The sequence below is a fragment of the Apteryx rowi genome, unplaced genomic scaffold (assembly GCF_003343035.1).
Source record: "Apteryx rowi isolate R43461 unplaced genomic scaffold, aptRow1 scaffold_260, whole genome shotgun sequence".
Taxonomy (NCBI): Eukaryota; Metazoa; Chordata; class Aves; order Apterygiformes; family Apterygidae; genus Apteryx; species Apteryx rowi.
The window spans coordinates 708,757-727,581 of record NW_020448975.1 but is presented as its reverse complement, the minus strand read 5'-3'; the positions used below and the strand labels follow the sequence as shown (position 1 = coordinate 727,581).

Below are 18,825 nucleotides of genomic sequence, written 5' to 3'. Positions count from 1 at the left end.
AAAATAGATCTGACAGGACATGGTGTATTTCTACCAAAAAGGAACTCACTTTGCCTAGGCTAAAACATGTACAAATGTACTCTGGCGTGCTGCTCCGACAGAACTAGCGTGTCTACGTTAAGGTGCTGCTGACAGGGAGCTGATGTACTTTTCCAAAAGGCAGGATTCGTTAGCTTGAGCTTGATGCAGTGCTAACATAAAGGAAAATTGGTATGTGAACACTACTCCAATAATCCACACCTAGAAAACAGTGAAGCAGAGGGGTAGGCTGTGTACGGCTCAGCAGTGGAAATACACGTAACAGTCTCAGTAATAGTCTCACTGATGCAAACAGCCTCTCAGGGTTGTGACTAAGCTATCGTTTACCATGTCTACAGAGACATTTATATTATCCAGATAGGAACTGCAGCAGAACTGGATCTAACAGCCAGGTAGATCAGAATATTAAGAACAGAGTATTTGGGCCTTGAAAGGACTGACCATTTCTGGAATAACAACCAGACAAGTTAAATAAAACTAACCTTAAGGTTTGCTAAAATGCAAAACAAATCCTTAATTATACAAACAAGCTTAATACAATATAAAACGTGAGTGCCCCTTCAGTTTAATTTGAATCTTATTTGTGCCATAATCAAAGACAGAATTCCAAATGCAGAAGAGTTTTCTTAAGTGTCCTTCCTTCCACATGCCCCTCCACAAAACACCAAAACAAGCCAGTGACATAGGAAGAAACAGCAGAGGCAGATAAACAACTATAAAAAGGTACCATAACAAGAAGAAACTGAGAAATATGTTCTTGATGCATTTGCTAAACAAAAAAAAAAAAAAAGTGCCAGTTGGGACAAAGGGTCACATCATCATATACCAGGCACACTAGCCTGACAACTAGTAAAATATCTTTAGGAAAATCAATGCTGGCAAACATTATGCAAAACACCCTCATCATTTCAACAAAATATCACAACAGAGGCAGAAGAAAACAAAAATTTAAAGCATTTTATGTTGAGGTTTTTACCTGTGCATATAATGCTTTGCTTTTTTCATCAGCATTTTATTAAAAAATATTTTTTGTTAAAGGATTATGCTTTTATAACATCAATGAGTCACTATCCAGGAGATGAGTCATTACCCAAGAGATTGATGGAATCTCTCTTCTAATCATACATTGATTTTTAACATGTAAATATCAATTTCAGCTACAGAATCTCAACTTAAAACTTTAAGGTGATGGATCAGCAGAGAAAGTTTGCTATAGATCACAGGGTGTAAGCCAAAAGAAAGATCAAGAATCACTCTATGGGAGAAAAAAGCCTGTTTAAACCATGAAAAAGAGTTTTAATGTAAGGCTCTTGCGGGCAAACTGCTTGAGATTTTGCCTGGTCACTTCTTTGACTGCGCTAACTAGTCCTCCAAGAGACATCCAACATCCCTGTGCAGGATCTTAGAGGAGGAAGAAATGGCTGCCCTGTCATTTTGAATACTCCACGAGCAAAAAGTTCCTCGATTTTTTTTTTCTCTCTCGCTCTCTCCCCCATTGTATTTTGAAATTTATGAAATCCAAACCGTATTCTTCAGTTAGACACTCCACGGATCCCAGGCTTCTTTTGGCTGGCCTCCTGAGAGGCGTTGCTTCTAAGCACTGGCTTTAAGAACTGCCCCACCATTCAAATATGCTTGTTCTAAAGAAGAGCAGAGCCAAAAGCACCGCTCTCTAATATTCAACTGCAAAAAGTCCCAAGCATAACCAGACTTGTGGTTTTTTTAAATTAGTGTAATCAGTCATCTCAGGCAAACAACATACTCTTTACTGGGCCATTAAGTGAAYGGCTAAAGGATTAGGTCCAACAGTATGCTGCAGCAGTACAGACTGCAGGATTACTTTAGCCACTAAGAGGCAAATTGGGTCACAGGTACAACTTCTATAAGGTCTACTGGATCCCAAACCATGTCTATAAATGCTCCCATTACTGTTGATACATGACACTGCAAATAGCTTCAAAGCCACTTTTGTCCTTTGCTTTGAAAACTTTTAGCAGGTAACAGAACCACAATATTAAGTCTCCTCCCTGCAACAGTGACAGCAGATGTATCTGAAGAAAGCAGATGAGGGCCAGAATATGCCTCATCACTCTCGTTACATATTGACACATATCACTAGGCAATCACTTCATCTGCAGATGCTGCAAATATGGTAATAGAGCAAGCTGTTCTCGATCAGCTGTGTATTGGTTTAGACATATCTGGCTGATAATCAGGTGGTCTAGTGCAGTTCTGCTTTTCTAACCTCATTTGCCATCAGACATCTGCCAGCAAAGTGAGACATCCAGTCCCCAGATGACTGGGCATATTATTAAGAAATCCAATTCAGTTAAGACACACACAAAAATTTTACTTTTGTGTGAATAACTAATTTGACAAATTTTCAACTTCACTGTTTTTCATGTACTGGAATTCATGAGATCCATGAAACGTCTTTTAACTACATTTAAACCTGTGTTCATTGTAGTTTGGATACTTGGGCTTGTGAGACAAAGTTAAGATTATCGAGAACTGTAGAGCATTAAAGTTTTTCATTGCAGCTGCAAGACAAAAATGACTTCTGACTAAGCTGTTTCAGTCTCCCATCTCCATATTTATTCCACGCCTTACATCAAACCTGATTTATAAGCTGAAGGCCTTGTTGACTCCACAGCTGTTATTTGATTTCCAAGTCAGCAACAATAACAACCTATACTGCCAAGAAAGTCAGATCTCTGTTTCTGTGGGTTTTTTTCTGGAGGCCGACCTAAAAGTAGATTCAGATTCTGCCCACATCCGCTGTGAGTACGTGTAAAACATTTTGTCTGGGGTGCGTGTGAAAGACCATTTTGGAAATATCAACAAGTACGTATCAATAGAAATGTGAAGCAATAGAACTTGCTACCTTAGCAGCAACAGCAAGTGGAATAGAATAGCATCATTAAAAAGAAAATATAGAATGTTTATTTATAATAGTTTCTATTACACAGCAAATGACCCCAAATCAGATCTCAAAGTGTTTTACAAACATCAACGTAAAATGCCTCAGCACTGATATAACATAGGCAGAATTACAATCCCAAACTTGTTCTTAGCTGCTAGTAAAAAATCCAAAAAAGATTACAGCACACATTCATATACTACTAATGGTAGGGGAGCATAGCACTAAGATAGAGAATTCCATAAACACTGTTCTAAAATGGCTGGATCATAAAAAGCAATTGGCCAAAACTCATGACTCATTTCATATACATTAGTGATACAACATGGTCTGTCAGATCAGCACTTCACCCTTTGTCAGGGAAAACTCCCCAAAAACGAACAAAAAAACCCAAACACAGAAAAAGAACAAGTCTGAAAGAATGATTAAAAGATGTTAATTCTGACTGGTGTTCACTATTGGAAGCTGTATGGGAAAGTGCGGAAGAATGTCAAGGAGATAGGTGATGGAAGCTAGCCAGACCACTCTGTGGGAAAAGGAGCATCAACAGGGCATGTTGACCTATAGCCATGTAGCTGGGCTTATGCCAGCGTGGTGCTGCACCTGGGCTTTGACTCAAGATTAGCAATGAGTTCAATGTGCTTACTGCGCATGTGTATAGTACACAAAAACCACGTATAGTGCCCCCCCCAGCATTCCTCGCCATGGACGGATGCTCAGCCGTGCCAGGGACTCTCCCGCTCCTTTATTGCCTCGATCGGGAAATCACTGGGGAACCCCCACTCAGACGCAGAGGTAATAAATGCTCAGCATCAACCTTAGTGTGCCTTGTATTTGTGTATCTGTTCCTGCTGGGAGTCCAGGCATCGCCCCCGCTGGACCCTTACAGAAGCCTTCTAGGAATATTCTTTTCCATCCCTCACCCAAATAAGAAACTAGGGGCTCCTACTCAGTTTAGGAAGAGTTCATCCAACATGCACACTATGCTCAAACGACTACTGCAAAATTATATTTCTCCCTCCAAATCTCTAGCATAGTCCAGCTCCTGACTGCAGTGTCTCACAAGAAGCTATACAAGAACATCCTGTCAAGATACCACAGAAATTGCTCCAGAATTTAAGCCATTACATAAAGAAGCCAGCAAACAAAACTAAAAGCCAAAGACTGAGATCTTAAAAACAGTCTGATCATGTATAGCTTGGCTGAAAACTAATAGAGGATCCAAATGTTCAAATTTTCCAACTATCAAAATGGGCAGAAGTAAGGTCACCCCCCCCCCCAAAAAAAATCAGGCTGGCCAAAGAAGTATGAGTTATTAGCCATATCAGTAAGTTCAGAAGAGTCCTCTAGAAAAGGTACCTCTCAAAAGCTTACAATCAACCAAAAAAAATAAACAAAAAACCACCAAAACCAAAAAACAACTAAGACTCCAAAAAAATTAAGTTTTTTTTTCCTTGAGTCTGAAATTGGCATAAATAAAACGCACATGCTGCATTCCTGGGGATTTTCATAGAACGATGAAACATTTCAAACACTAGCAATAAAATGATCTAACAGAAGATAGAGGGAACCCCCCCCCCCAACCTTTGTTTACTAGCCAGAATTACTTTTTACTGCATAGAAAAGACCCTCCTGGGTGGTGTCTCTACAAAACACTAGGCACAGGGAACCTAAGTACCCTTAAGCCATCCTTATATTCTCATTCTGGATTATTTCAAAGGCCACAGCTGACTTCCATTTTACTTCAGGGCTCAGACACATACAGATCACCCCAGATCTAAGGTAAAATAACTTATCTTGTATTTGTCGTGAACTGAATGGAACATACCGTTACTGCAGATGTGTATTATAGCAGACCCAGGGCAATTTATCACCTCACAGTGAGCTGTTTGCTATCTGGGTCTCTAAACAATACCAGGGAGTCCATCTGCAAAAGGACAGTACCTCCCTACCCCCCAAGGAGGTCGGTGAGGATGAACTACTTCTCRACTGTAAAACACGCAAATATCTATCATATTAGAAGCCACATACGCTATTAAAAGATTTAAACTTCTTCCTGTGGTTTAGCCTCTTAGCTTACATTGACAAAAGGGCGAGCAGCAAACTTTCATCAGTTTCAGTATTTTTAGCACTACCAGATGAACTTCTACTGTGTCTGAACCACACACAAATAAGACAGAAGTTTTACAAAGGAAATAAATATTTCTTTGCCCTCTTCTACTTCTCTGCCTCCCTAACATTTTGAAAAGCGTTCAAAAATCAAGTTGCTTCCAGTAWTTTTTTTTTTTTAAGAGTAGCCGTAAAGCTGGAAGTAATAAAATTTAAAGAACATTTTAGAAAAATGTGTTAAAAATTTAAGAAAGTTTACTGTAAGTTATTTCAGATTTGCAAAAAAACTTAAAATTATTCTGTCCTACACTACTGCAGCTTTCAGGATAGCTGTTCTTGAATATAAAACTTGTCAGAACAAAAAAAGGGCAGAAATAATCAATTTGTTTAAGAAGAAGTTTGGCTCATATCCCCAGGACAAGAAGTTCTTCATATTATATAGTTAAATAAGTTAAATAATACTGTTCTAACAAAGTTTCTCCATTACACTAACTTACAACTGGTCCTGCAGTTCCACAATGATATATTCCAGCTGTTCCTTCTCCATTTTATGGGCTAGATCCATATCTTCAATTCTTTGTAACAGCAGTTTATTCTGTGAGACAGATTCAGACAGCTGATTTTCTCTAAGTCGTACCAACTCTTCAAGGTAACCCTAGAAATATAAATGTTAGAAAGCCTTAAGGAACACTATAAAAAAAAAAGTTTTCATTATGTATGTTCATGTTTTCTGGCTTAAGATGCATACAGTTCTATTTTTTTTTTTTAAATGGACTAATAAATTGACTTAAGAATAGTATGGTGTTTTCTAATAGGCACTGAGAACATCATGTATTTATTACTGGTCATCTGTACTCCAGAGGAGGAATGGAATAATGAATGAAACAGTGAGATAGGAGTGGCACCAGCATGAAACTCTAAAATACAGTGATAAAGGCTTTCTAACACTAACTTAGTCTTCAAAAACAAACAACAAAAAATGGTCACTAGCACAAGAAAAAGAACTGAACTCCACTACTTTTGTAACACATATTGGAAGTTAGATATTGCTTAAGAAGGACAAGAGACGAATGAATCTACACTGTTAATTAAAGGGATCTGATATTATCACCAAAAAACAGTTTCTTGAAAACTTCCTTCTCTGAAAAGAGAGCTGCAGGACCAAATTACATATTAAAATGACAAGGAAGTTGCTTATTGAAATGAAGATTCACCCACAGTCAAGCATAAGGTAGAAAAATTGGTGAAAGTTACTTCTTTTAGTGATATTTGACATTTATAACTGGAATGTGCATGTGCACTTATGCCATCTTTTTTCCAGATGACATTATAAAAGATATGGGGCAACCCTCATCACGTTCCAAGCTATGACTTTCGTCATTTACAAAAGTCCATAATATGAGCATTTAACAGTAGCTGTGATGGCAGGCTGGTCACTGAGTATTTCACAGATTAAACATCTAGTTACAATATGGAGAAGCTATTTCTTTGTCTTCTTCCAGCAGAGTCCCAGCATGTCAGATGCTAGTATCTTCCTATTAATAGCCTTTCTTAGTTAAAGCTAGATGCAATAAGTRTATATCCTGTAAAATTTTGCACAGTCATTGAAGCTTTCAAAAAAATGTTTAACACTTTTATAAGTGTATATAAAGGTGCCAACATCTGTTAAACATGTTATTAATAAATTWAAAAAAAAAAAAAGAGTAGTTTTCATAGAGCCACAAAACAGGCATAGTCCTGCTGAATAAGCAACCAGGTTTCACATTAGCTGGTCAGGAAATGCTAGTAACATAATTCATTGCCACAAAGATGATTAATTGACTAGAGCATCTGTCATATGAGGAGGGACTGAGAGCTGCGACTGTTCAGCCTGAAGAGAAGGCTCAGGGAGACCTTATCAACGTGCATAAATACCTAACAGAAAAGTGTAAAGAAGATGGAGACAGACTCTTCTCAGTGGTACCCGGTGAAAAGACAAGAGACAATGGGCACAAATTGGGATCCAGGAAATTCTATTTAAATGTAAGAGAAAACCTCTTTACTGTGAGGATGGTCAAGCACCAGAACAGGTTGCCCAGCAATGTTGCGGAGTCTCCATCCCTGGAGATATTCAAAACCCAGCTGGACACAGTCCTGAGTGACCTGCTCTAGTTTACCCTGCTTTGAGCAAGGGGGGGGTTGGACTAGACGAACCCCAGAGGTTTCTTCTAACCACAATGATTCTATGATTTTATGATTACATACAGTTCTATCCCCACTAGATATATTTAACATCTGATAAGAATTGATTTTGGCCTCAGTAAAAGTTGCAAGGAGTCTTGAGAGCTTCTCAGTATGCCTAGTTCTGTGCAGTCAAATGTTACTATTATCTTGACTGTTAACACACTGCTTAGCACTCTTAGTGCTTTGGAAGCACTAAATGACACATTAAAACATATGTAAATTTCCTGTCTCTCAGAACTGTCAAATAAACATTTTACAAAAAAATTTTAGATATGTAACATCAGTATCAGTAACAGAATATTATGAAGAGTAAACACCTGTATCTATAGTGACATGGGAGATGTATCCCACTAGAGAAAGCATATGAAATTCCACTATAAACACTACATAAAGAATTTCACAGAATCACATAATTTGGGAGCTTACCACATCAAAAATGAACAGCTTATACCATTCCAGAATAAGGAACGACTTCCACATAACAAATGAGTAAACTATGATTCATTAATCTGGCCAAGACACAACTTGGAAAAGGCAACTTGGAAAAGACAAACTCCTCATATTTCCTGGGTGGCATGGAAAGGGCAGGAAGGAACTGACTGTTCCTCATTTTTTTAAATACAAGAGCTAGGCACCATGAAATGAAGCTAACAGGAGCCAGATTCAGAAGAAAGGAAAGGAGGTGGCTCTTCACACAACAGATGGTAGATATGCAGAACACTGCCAGAAAAATCATTTGGATGCTAAAAATTTACATGGGCTCAAGGGGATACTTGACAAGTATTTGGAAGAGAGATTCATTGCAGGTTACTAAACCGACAAACCACATCAGCTTCAGGAAGTCCCTGAGCTGATTTGGGTTGGCCAGGAAAGTACTGGAGGAAAAATATTACATAAACATTTGCTCTATTTTTACTCTTCCCTACAAATCTGCTTTTGGCAAAGATCCAAGATCTTTGGGCTCTAGGATAGATGGATCCTTGGTCTGAACCTGTATAGCACTGTTGATCCAACAGGAGCAGTGCCAGAATTTACCTTAGTACAATAACACCAGATTCTATTCCACCATTCAAACAACTCACACAAGACACAGATACCTTGGATCTCACCTGAAATCCAGTCACTTGTCATATCGTCACCCTGGCAAACATCATTCACCTGTAGTATTAATGACTGTGGTAGATACACTTACTTTGGAGGCATAAAAGGAATTTATGTTTGTGTGTGCAAAGTGAATGCCAATAGGGCAAAAGAAGGATGTATCAGACTATCGGTCACTAAAAATATTTTTAACTTGTTTTTTTGTCACAAACATCCAGTTTTCCAAAAAACAATGTCAGAAAGCCTCTTGAGTTTGAAATAAAATGTTCTACCTCTGATGAACTGGTACCTACTGCACTGAGTGCAACTCAATTGTTGTTGCAATCTATTGCCATGAAAAGGGTCCTGAAAAGYGAAGGAGAGAAGCAGTCAAGAAAGRAGCTCTATCCCATAATCCATCTTTAGCCTCTAATAATCATTTGTTCAATTTATGATAGAACAGACATAGCTGAAGTGAATTAAAGCAAAACTTGACAGGTAGGTCCTAAATGAAAATTAGACAACAGAAAATTTTCTATCTGATGGAAGAAAAAGTCATTTTGCTGTTGCAATTCTGGAGCAGGAATTCTAAAGGAGGATAATTAAGAAGGTAGCAACTGCTGTCAGAGCAGCTATCATTCAGAAGGCTGCATTAACTGCAAAGTCTTCAAAGAATTAAAAGATAAGACTGACTTGAATTCACCTCTGCATTGACTGACTATAGAAGTCAGCAGTTCATTAAGAGAATGCTGCAAAGAATACTGTGATTTGCTTATTTTAATAGTAATGCTCAAAAGTTTGAAATACTCAATATCAGATCAGCAGATGAAAATAGCTTCCCACAAAAGAGAAATGTTTCCTGTTCTTAGACTCATGAATAAGCTGAAACCTCCATTTGCTGCTACAGCCACTGAAGATCTTTGTGCTTTCATATAAGTAGTTACCTAGTGAATCTGGCTAGTGGATTTGGACAGCATGTTTCAACATTGTTTCTACAGATATCTGTCTCACAACTTTGATAAAGCATAATAATCCATCGTTCCTTGGAAAGGAACTATCTGAATGTAACAAGAAAAATGCTTCTTTCTTCAATGCTTCTCCAGAGCTGCTGACACTTTCCTCAGTAAGCTCCAAAATATTTYACAATCTTTAGGAAAAAAAGAGGAATTTAAATTGATCCTATGTTTTTGTCTAGAAACAGGAATGAAATACAGTCTTGAACATGTTGTTCTGCCTCATGGACTGTTGGGTTTTGGAGGGAAAGGTTTTCAATTTTGTTTACGTATTTGAAGAGATTCATTTTGAACAGCACATTTTGGTTTACAAAAAGCAGGGAAAATATCTTTGTTCGCTCCCCACTGAAAGTGTTACCACTCCTATACTGGCTGAGAAGATGATACTAGCAACCTGTATGCCTACATTTAATAATATCATACTTCAGTAACAAGAAGCATCACAAGGGACAAAAATAAAATAGAAGTAATTGTATACATATTTTTAAAAAGGAACCTCTCACATCTGTCATCCCACATCAAGTGTGCCTTTTTTTCTATTACTTAGAAAAACCTTAACTAGCTTCTTTCACATACATTAATCAACTTTAATTCTATCAACTTTAATTCTATCCATTCTACAGTAGCACTGATCTTTTGCAGTCCACAGCTACATTTATCCTAGTAAACCAAACATAGCCAGAGTCCCATCTCTGGAATATTCTGTCAGGCTACATTTGTACTAAAACTCAAGTGCCAAAGGAGCATGTCTGAAGTCAAACTGCTTATTGAGAATGATCCTTGGCTAACATTAATTCACAAACTGTGACCTGAAATTATCTCTGTGAGCACTAGTAGGCCCAGATCAAAACTGTGCCAAGAATCACTTGTATAATTTAAACATGTATGTGACTGAGTTGGTACCGGGACCTAGGCGCTCTAGCATTGATTAGTTTACTAGTATACATGTAACATAAATATTTTCTGATTTTGATCAGTGTTTATCATAGTTAACGTTCTCAGCCCCGACTGTCAGAAGGCCCATTCTAGATTCCATCTGCCCCTCTTTTTTTTCCCGGCAGGGAAGAAGCTAGAAAGGCAGACATAATTCTGATTCCCTAAAATAAAGGAAACAATTACATCTCTAAACATCCTTATGTAATTCCAGCCTTTCACACTGTTTACTGCATTGAAAGTTTCACCAAAATCAAATTGTTGTAATATAGCACTATTATGAAATATTAAAGAGCATTTCATATTTAAAACTACTGAAGTATTAAAAAGATTGGACATACACTACAATCTCCCTTCACCTTTAACTTGCATTTTGGGGAGAGGTTGGGGGGTAGAAAGAGAAACTACCTTTGGTTTCCATGAAAATATGCCACCTAAGCTATTGAAATCAAATGTAAACACACTCTTTCTTTCCTTCCCCATTTTATCTTGAAGTAGAAATCCTAAACTACAGGTCTTTTTAAAAACCCATCTCAGTATTAAACTAAGAAGATAGTTTTGCTTTTGGTTCCTAGGCAGATTTCTCTGCTGATCATTTTTGTCTAATGTAGGACTAAATGTTAAATTTTGACATCAGTACCATCATAAAAGCCTTCCATTGGGAGTTACCTGCATCAAACTTCTACAGTGAGCTGCTAAGGAAGAGGAAATCCCTGTGGACAGTCAAGTTCACTTCAAACTAACAACCTAATAGCTTCAAAGATACACTGCCCGTAGCCTTGAGATGGGAAGGAGAAGTGAGAGCTTCTACATGAGACTATGAAATCTGACATCTGCATTATTATTATTCTCTTCCCTCTCCCCAAACTTTTTTCCTTCAAATCAGTGAGCAGAGACACTTAATGCAATTATTACTCAAGACACTCTGAAGATTGTGAAATTTAAGACACTTTAAATGAAGCCAAATAATATTAAATATATTTTTCAACCTTTACTTAAATGGATACAACACCATTTAGTTAAGTGTCTAGCAAATCTTTCCATCATCTCTAAATTAAAAAACATAAAAATAACTGTATTTATTATATTTCACCTATAAAATCCTAATGCCTCAGTCAGTCACAGCTGTATCTGAAGCACAAAGTATACTTTGGTTCTATCACCGCCACACAAAACCGATCTTTTACCTTCTGTTCCAACGCAAGCYGATACTTCTGTTCTACCCTTTTGCATTTGTTGTACCAACTGTTTTCATCCAAGATGAAAGGAGGACCAATGTTCTCTGGTGTACTGCCTTCACTGCCACTACTGCCCAGCGTTCTTAGCTCTTCTTCATCACTGCTGATGCTGTCAGAACTGAAGGATCACATTTATAAGCCAAATGAAAAACTGTACAGTTAAAAGATGTAAAATTCCCCTTGAAATTAAAACACTACTATTCCTAAAGACACCAAAAGCTCTGTAAAACAGTAAGAATTGGAATGTTGGTTAGGATAAACCACCAAATGCAACTTATGTTTCAAGCTTTTAATTGTATAGCCACCTAAACAATGGACAAAGATGTGCTTTTATCTGTGGTCTTAGATTAGTAGAACAGACAACTGTATGCTGGGATAACCTCATGGACTATAAAAGGGCCAATGCATTACAGTTAGCTATCTAAGGAAGTGGTGACTTAATCTTTCCTTCACAAATTCATGGCAAACATTAACGTCTGCAAATAAATTGTATTTGTTTCTAAAAGGCAGAACAATAAAAAAGCGGATGTTATTATATTAAATCACGATGTAATTTACATGAGAATTTATGGCATGGTTCTAGTGAAGACCATGTACCTGCTATTTTACAGAACAAAAGCACGTCCCTGGACAGTATGCAGATTCACTATTAAAGTATCTCCATAACTTCCAGAATCAATGCCAGAGAGTTCAGACACCTGCCTCAAAGACAAGGGTTTTAATTTATCCCAGGAGCCACTTGAAATCTTCCTTTATAACTATGCTCGCCACTTCATTAACAGCATTCACTAGTTTTTAAGTAGTCAGATGCCTGCCACCCCATGATTCTCCTAGAAGTATTTATAATAGAATGTTAACACTTTATCAAATAATTCATTATAAAGGAATCACAGAATTTTTCCATTGCTGGTGTATATTTTGGAAGCGTATTTTTTCCATGCACTCAACATGTGAATATACACATTAGCCTTCATTTACAAGGTCAGAGAGCGGCTCAGCAATTTAAGCCTCATTTTAAAGAGCAAGCCAGTGATTCTGCTCTTTTCTGGCTAAGATGATGGCCCACTGAAGCTTGTGTTCTATATCACAGTGCACAGTACTCCTAACACCCAAATGCTTTCCCCAACCTGGCAAGCCTAGCAACAGAACACATCCCATTAACTTCCATGTTTTTTGGAGAAACTAAATTGCTAACTGATTAGATAATGATCATTCTTTTTGTTATTAATCATGTGGCCAATCACAGAGGTAAAATGCAGCTGAAAGGTCAGATTACATACAGAATTGCTCATGATTATCTATTATGTGCTAACTGCTCATTCTGCTCATCTGTCATACCTTACCATGTACAAGGGCAGACACAAAATTACATATTTATTCACAAAATAACTACTTTTAAGGCTATGGCTATAAAGAAAAGGCCCAAGAGAAAGGATAACATGGCCTGGTGAACTTCTGAGGAAACCAAAAATTTATTTGCTGCTGAACTGCAAATTCTAACCAAAGTTAGCATTAAGTTTACACTTTGATGAGTCATGTAATAATTCCACTACTGTGAAACAGCAAAAGGTAGCTAACTGTATTGATTTGTGTTTAGAAATTGATAATATTGTTCTGGATGTCAAATGAACAGTTAGAGGCTCAGTATAAAGCAAAATCTTGCAACTGAAATAAAAGAAACAGTTTAAAGATAAAAGGTACCTTTGGGTGAATTTCAGATAGGGTGTATAATCTATGACAGCTGGAAAGTTGCCATCCAATCCTTCACCCTTCAGACAAAAACTGATAAAACAGAGAAACAATAATAAGATTATATCAAGAAAATGAAAAGACAATGGTAGTTGAATCTTATCAATATGAAATTTGATTTTTATTATTAACAAAAATTAAGAAAGGACTTCAGTATTTAACAGTGAAATTCTACGCAGCTGAGCTAGATTGTTTAATATTAAATGAAAGTCACTGCTCACATTATAGGATAATGAAAAAATCCCAACAAACAGAAATCCCACATAATCAGGGAATAAATCAGGGCAATTGGTATAAAAACTGATTTTAAAATATTTGCTTTTACTCTGAAAACACAGATGGATTGCAAGAGAAAAACAAAAGAAAGGAAAGTTAGCTCAAGCAAGAGAAACAAGGAAAGAGTAGAGCTGTGGATGAGTTGGGAATCTTAGGGAGTACTAAGATCACTTAGAAAAAAGTGTTTGCAGAGTGCTTATGTAACCATTCTCCAGTTTTAAGTCAAAGATTAGTTCTCAAAAGTATTTCAGACTCTTTCTCTTTTCAGATACTTTCTGGTGTTGGGCTGCAGGAAGATGATAAACATTTTAGGAACTAACATTTACGGAACACTCTTAAATGGCTGTAGCTTTATACAGCTGTCATCTAGATCATGTTCTTTTTGCACTGGATATAAAAGATTAATCATGTTTAATTAACACAGAAGTGACAAAATTAATTATGCTTCTGCATGGCTCAAATTCCTCACTCTTCCTTTCTCTATCATCAAAAACCAGATTCTGATAAGACACAACTTCACTAACTTAACTGAGAAGTGCCATTTTTGACAATGCAGTTACTTAAGTGGCATCTGAGAAAAACAGCTGAAGGGTATTTTCAAGAAAAAACACACAATTACTTTAAGTAGATAAATATTCAACATTACTGTGAGGGGAAAAAAAATAATGATTCTATTCCCAGCTTGGGGGGCAGTAGGTTTCCCCTAGAAGTTGTATTTACAGTCCCACATAGATAAGCCAATCAACACTTAGAAAAAACTGTTAGAACTGAAGACAGTATCTCAAATATAGAATGCAAAGAAAGACTACATCTTCTCCACCATTCCAACCACAATACAATAAATTATATGTAGCACAATTAAAATGCTCCTGTAGGACTATGCTCCTATTTTGCCAAGAAATTTTCTAGGCTCTTAAGAGTTCCACTGACAAAAACTTAAACGTCTCCAAGGAGGACCAGTTATTACTTTGAATACTATTAAGAGATGCCTATAAATATGCTCATAATAGAAATCATAGGATAAAGGAAGAACAAGCTCAACAGGAGGATTAGAACCACTCATATAACTAAGCTCTTATACAAAAAGTATGAATTACTCAGGCTCAGAGAAGACCGACACAGCCAACTGGTGTATACGGGAGGATTTCCAGGTTGTAGACCTAGTCTTGCTAGGCTTCTTCTTCATGTATAGTTATACTTCTTCCACRTATAGTGCTAATATGCAAGCAGTTTAATTTCACACAGTGTAAAGCTTCAACTAATAAAATCTGGCAAGATTTGAATTTGCTGCATACAGGGCTAGCTCTCATCACTCTGCAGCACACTTCTGTTCCCTCAGGACATATGTTGAGGATGCAGTTAAGCCAATCTAATAGCTAAATGCTGGCAAAAGAAGCTATCCTGCTTTTTTACCTCCCTTCCCCTCCCCAACCAGATGTTCCCTTTCCCACCCCTTACAGTGGTACTTGCACTTACAGAGATTATAGCTCAGCAGCTAGACCTGAATTATTTTTTTCCTTTAGCATCCAGCTGCAATTCCCCAGGCAGCTGAACTAAAGGTTCACTGCCACCAGAAAGGGAAGACATTACTCAGCACTTTTTTCCTTTCCTACTCCCAGCTTTATGGTCCCACCATCCCTACCACTAATAGGATGCTTTTGTGAACCAAAGCAGCAAATGACAAAAAGCTATCCAGGCTTCTTGCTGGGTATGTTTTTTACTCTTTAATAAATTAAACTGGCTCACAGAAGGGTCCAACAAGTCCCAAAAGGGGTAGAAGGGTACATAAGCTGGACTAAATCTCTACAGGCATTTTGGCAATAGAGTCAAACACTAGTGCATCTGTTGAGAATGTCCTGTTTTCTGCTAGTTTRTCTCCTAAACTGGTTTGCCACAAGCATTATTGCTGCTGCTGCAGTGTACACATTAACAGTGTACTGTTAGGAGAATAAAGAAAAGCACAATCACTCTCCTTTGGCCCATGCTGTATGGTAAAACCACTTCCACAGTGGCTCTGTATGAGGCTAAGCGCCCAACCAAGCATATTAACATGGCTGTGCACAAGGCAGGTTAGATCTGTTCATCCGCACACTAGTCTTTATAGCTTGCTTTTCAGACTCATAACCCAGATTTTATCATTATTATCTCAGATATGCCTGCACCTTCATTACCTTAAATAACACAGTATTAATTGTATAGCAAAAAACAAAGAAGTCTGGCTAGAGATTTCAAAGGTGAATTAATTTAATCTGGTAATACTTTGCAATTGCAGTTACTTATAACACACATTAAACACATTTGTAGGTTATGCTTTTAAAAATCTAAGACTGCTAAAGTTAAAGATACCTACACCCTCTACATATGAAATTACAATGCTGTCGTTGAGTACCAGTGGTCAACCATGTACTCAATCGCCTTGTTTTCCTTAAAACTTTAAAATAATTTTAAAAGATTCAAATGTAAGTTTCACTAAATAGGTTTGATACATCTTCCCTGATAAAACTTTTGATAATCTTTCTCCCATGTATTAAAGTCTTGAAAACAATGTAATCATTCAGCTATGTAAACTAGTGCGCAATTTCCAAGAGCTACTCAAGATCAGTCACTCTGCCGCCGCTCCCCCCCACAAGATACATCAGTTTTGTCTCTCAAACTATCAAGGGAAGCTAGTGATGTTTTCCATAATGCATCTCTTTACAAGTATTTCCCTTCAGCATTTCGTTATGAAGCATGCAAATTCAATACCTGAAATCAATTGCATTGAGTCCCAACAGCATACCAGCAAGCATATTTGCTTCTTCACCAAGAACGATTGCTCCATCTTCATAAAATCTCCTTCAAGAAAAAAAAACACCCCAAACCTTAGCTCAATTACCACCATTTTGTCCTAAGTATTAAGGTTTTTCATAGTTAACAGAAAACTGAGAAATCCAATTCAAATAAAAACAGCCCATGTGAACCCTGAGGGAATTCATATTTCATTTCAAATAAAACAAACAAACTGCACACCACAGAACACAGAATAAACATTCAGACAAAAGCAAAAAGAATTTATAATATTAGCCCTAAGAAACATTAGACTAGGATGGACAAAATGCAAAGAAAAAGATGAAGATATCTTATTTACTGCTGAAAGGAAGAATTTGCACTGTGTACATTCGAAGAATAATTATACAAGATAATAAATAAAAAAATTGTTCTCTCTCAATTTTACTTGAAGGCTCTTTTAAGATTCAACATTCACTTCTGATTTTCAGTAGCTGATTGGTTTTTTTCAAACTATTTTTCACAAATCAGTCTTATTACAAATTAGCTGTTTTCCAGATAGTGTACGTGTTCTAAGAATATTGCATGCTGAAAAAAAAAACCCAAATGCTAGCATTTCTTTGCCTCTAGTTATTTCAAGATTTTAAATTGAATTAAATTAAAGGAGTGTCTTTTAACACAATTTTTTATTGTAAAACACCCATTGGTCAAAGTTTTAAAACTTAACACACTGATCTCAAAATCCTTACCTAGGAACTTAATGATCAACACCTCCATTTTCTTTTTCCACTTAATTGACTCTAATGGAACTATTGATAGGAACAACATTAAGGGCAATTACAATCAGAATTAAATAAAAACAAGGTTTAGGACACCATAACGTAAGTGCTGAACTGATACAAATCCACTACACAGATCACACTTGTTCGGAACGAAAGGAATAACCTCTGAAAGAAAGAGGAATAACTTTGTATGTGCACCTGTGTATCACATATTACACCACGCAGACTGGAATTCCCTCTGCCTACAGGCCTTTCCTTAAGTCCCTTCTTGCACCTTTACTGTGTTTATCATTCTGAGATGATTGACGTAGCTGTCTTAGCCCTCTTTTCTAACTGTGTCATTTGGAAATCAGCTAGATTCAGACATTGCTGCTGGACCTATGCAGAGGTATTGGATCAGTTCAGAGTTCACCTAAGAATCAGAAGAAATGCAGTGTACCGCACCACTGCCACTAAAACGCATCAATTAACAGACCTCAAGAAAAGTAAATTTATGCTCCGAGACAAAACTACAGGATGTCAAAAAATAGCACAAGATTCATGGGCCCGAAGAGTTTGTTCTCCCTACTACAGGAGCCTGATCACTGCTTAASTGAGGACATTTACATAATACAAGGATTATCTGTGAGACATCCAGAGCTCTCCTTTTTTGAGTGCAGTTTGCTTGTTTTGAGAAAAAATGAGAACGAAGGTGAGTGGAAGCAGAGAAGTTGGCACTTTCTTGGATCAGAAGTGTCCCAAAAAGACAATGAAAATCCAGAAACTGAACAGGTTCCCAAAACCTCACGTAAGGCAGCTTGGTGCATGGTCTCTTTTCCACTCTCAGGATTTTTTTTTTTTTTTTAAGTTTTTGTTTCTTCATTCAGGGTTCCTTTCTTTATCACATTTGTTGAGCCAGAACCACATGATAGCAGTTCTGAGAAAAGAAACATGTGCTTAGGATCAAATGCAGTATATTAAAGCTGAGCAGCTAATTCACAAATGGTTATCAGCTGAGATTTGAGGTCTGGTCAATGTGTTAAGAATTACAAAACTAAGATTTACCTTAAATCAGCAAGGTAGCATACTCTTCGCATATCCTGACATATACAAATTTCTCTACAGAGCTGGCACAGGTCACAAGCTTGAAGACAAGCTTGTTCAGACATTTGTAGGTCCCCCAACACTGTATGAAGTAATAGAATCATGGCACAGTTGTTTTGGCTTAAGCACCCGATGTGAAGACCGCTTCAGAATGGCCACCAATAAAGCAATCATTTTTTAGTCTATATTGCCCACATCACCTCCACATCCTTTCCCATTTATTCCAATTTTCTCCTGCCAGTCACCAAAGAAGCTACTTCCAGGTAGAAATGTTCTATGCACAAGGCAGGCAAATAGGATCCACCATTGCTCTGCACAGCCTTGTGATAAGAATTTGTAAACAAGGGTAAGAAAGGCATTTGGTCTGTTTAGCAAAGAAGCAAACAACTTCCATTTCCTGTTCAAGGAGTCTTGGCAGCAGCAGAAGCAGAAAGATCACCACAACAGGCCTGTGCATTACAGCTGAAAAGAGGGAAACAGAGGGCTGTTCGGCACCAAAGCCAAGGAGAGGTCACTTACAGAAACTGAGACGCCGTCCACCTATACATTCTAACCATGTATTATTTCAAGCAGTTGCCAGCTTCCTGGTGACAAGCTATYCTTCAGCCATACAA

At 37.4% G+C, this 18,825-nt stretch overlaps 1 protein-coding gene across 1 annotated transcript in view; it reads right to left on the bottom strand.

Annotated features, from left to right (window-relative positions):
- Nucleotides 1-18,825, bottom strand: part of RUNDC3B (RUN domain containing 3B) — a 52,752-nt gene that overhangs the window by 14,010 nt on the left and 19,917 nt on the right. The window contains exons 5-8 of the mRNA XM_026067662.1: nt 16,326-16,415; nt 13,257-13,337; nt 11,505-11,673; nt 5,566-5,723 (exon numbers count right to left, since the gene is read on the bottom strand). Coding sequence (XP_025923447.1) covers nt 5,566-5,723; nt 11,505-11,673; nt 13,257-13,337; nt 16,326-16,415 — 498 coding nt within the window. The remainder of the gene's footprint in view (nt 1-5,565; nt 5,724-11,504; nt 11,674-13,256; nt 13,338-16,325; nt 16,416-18,825) is intronic.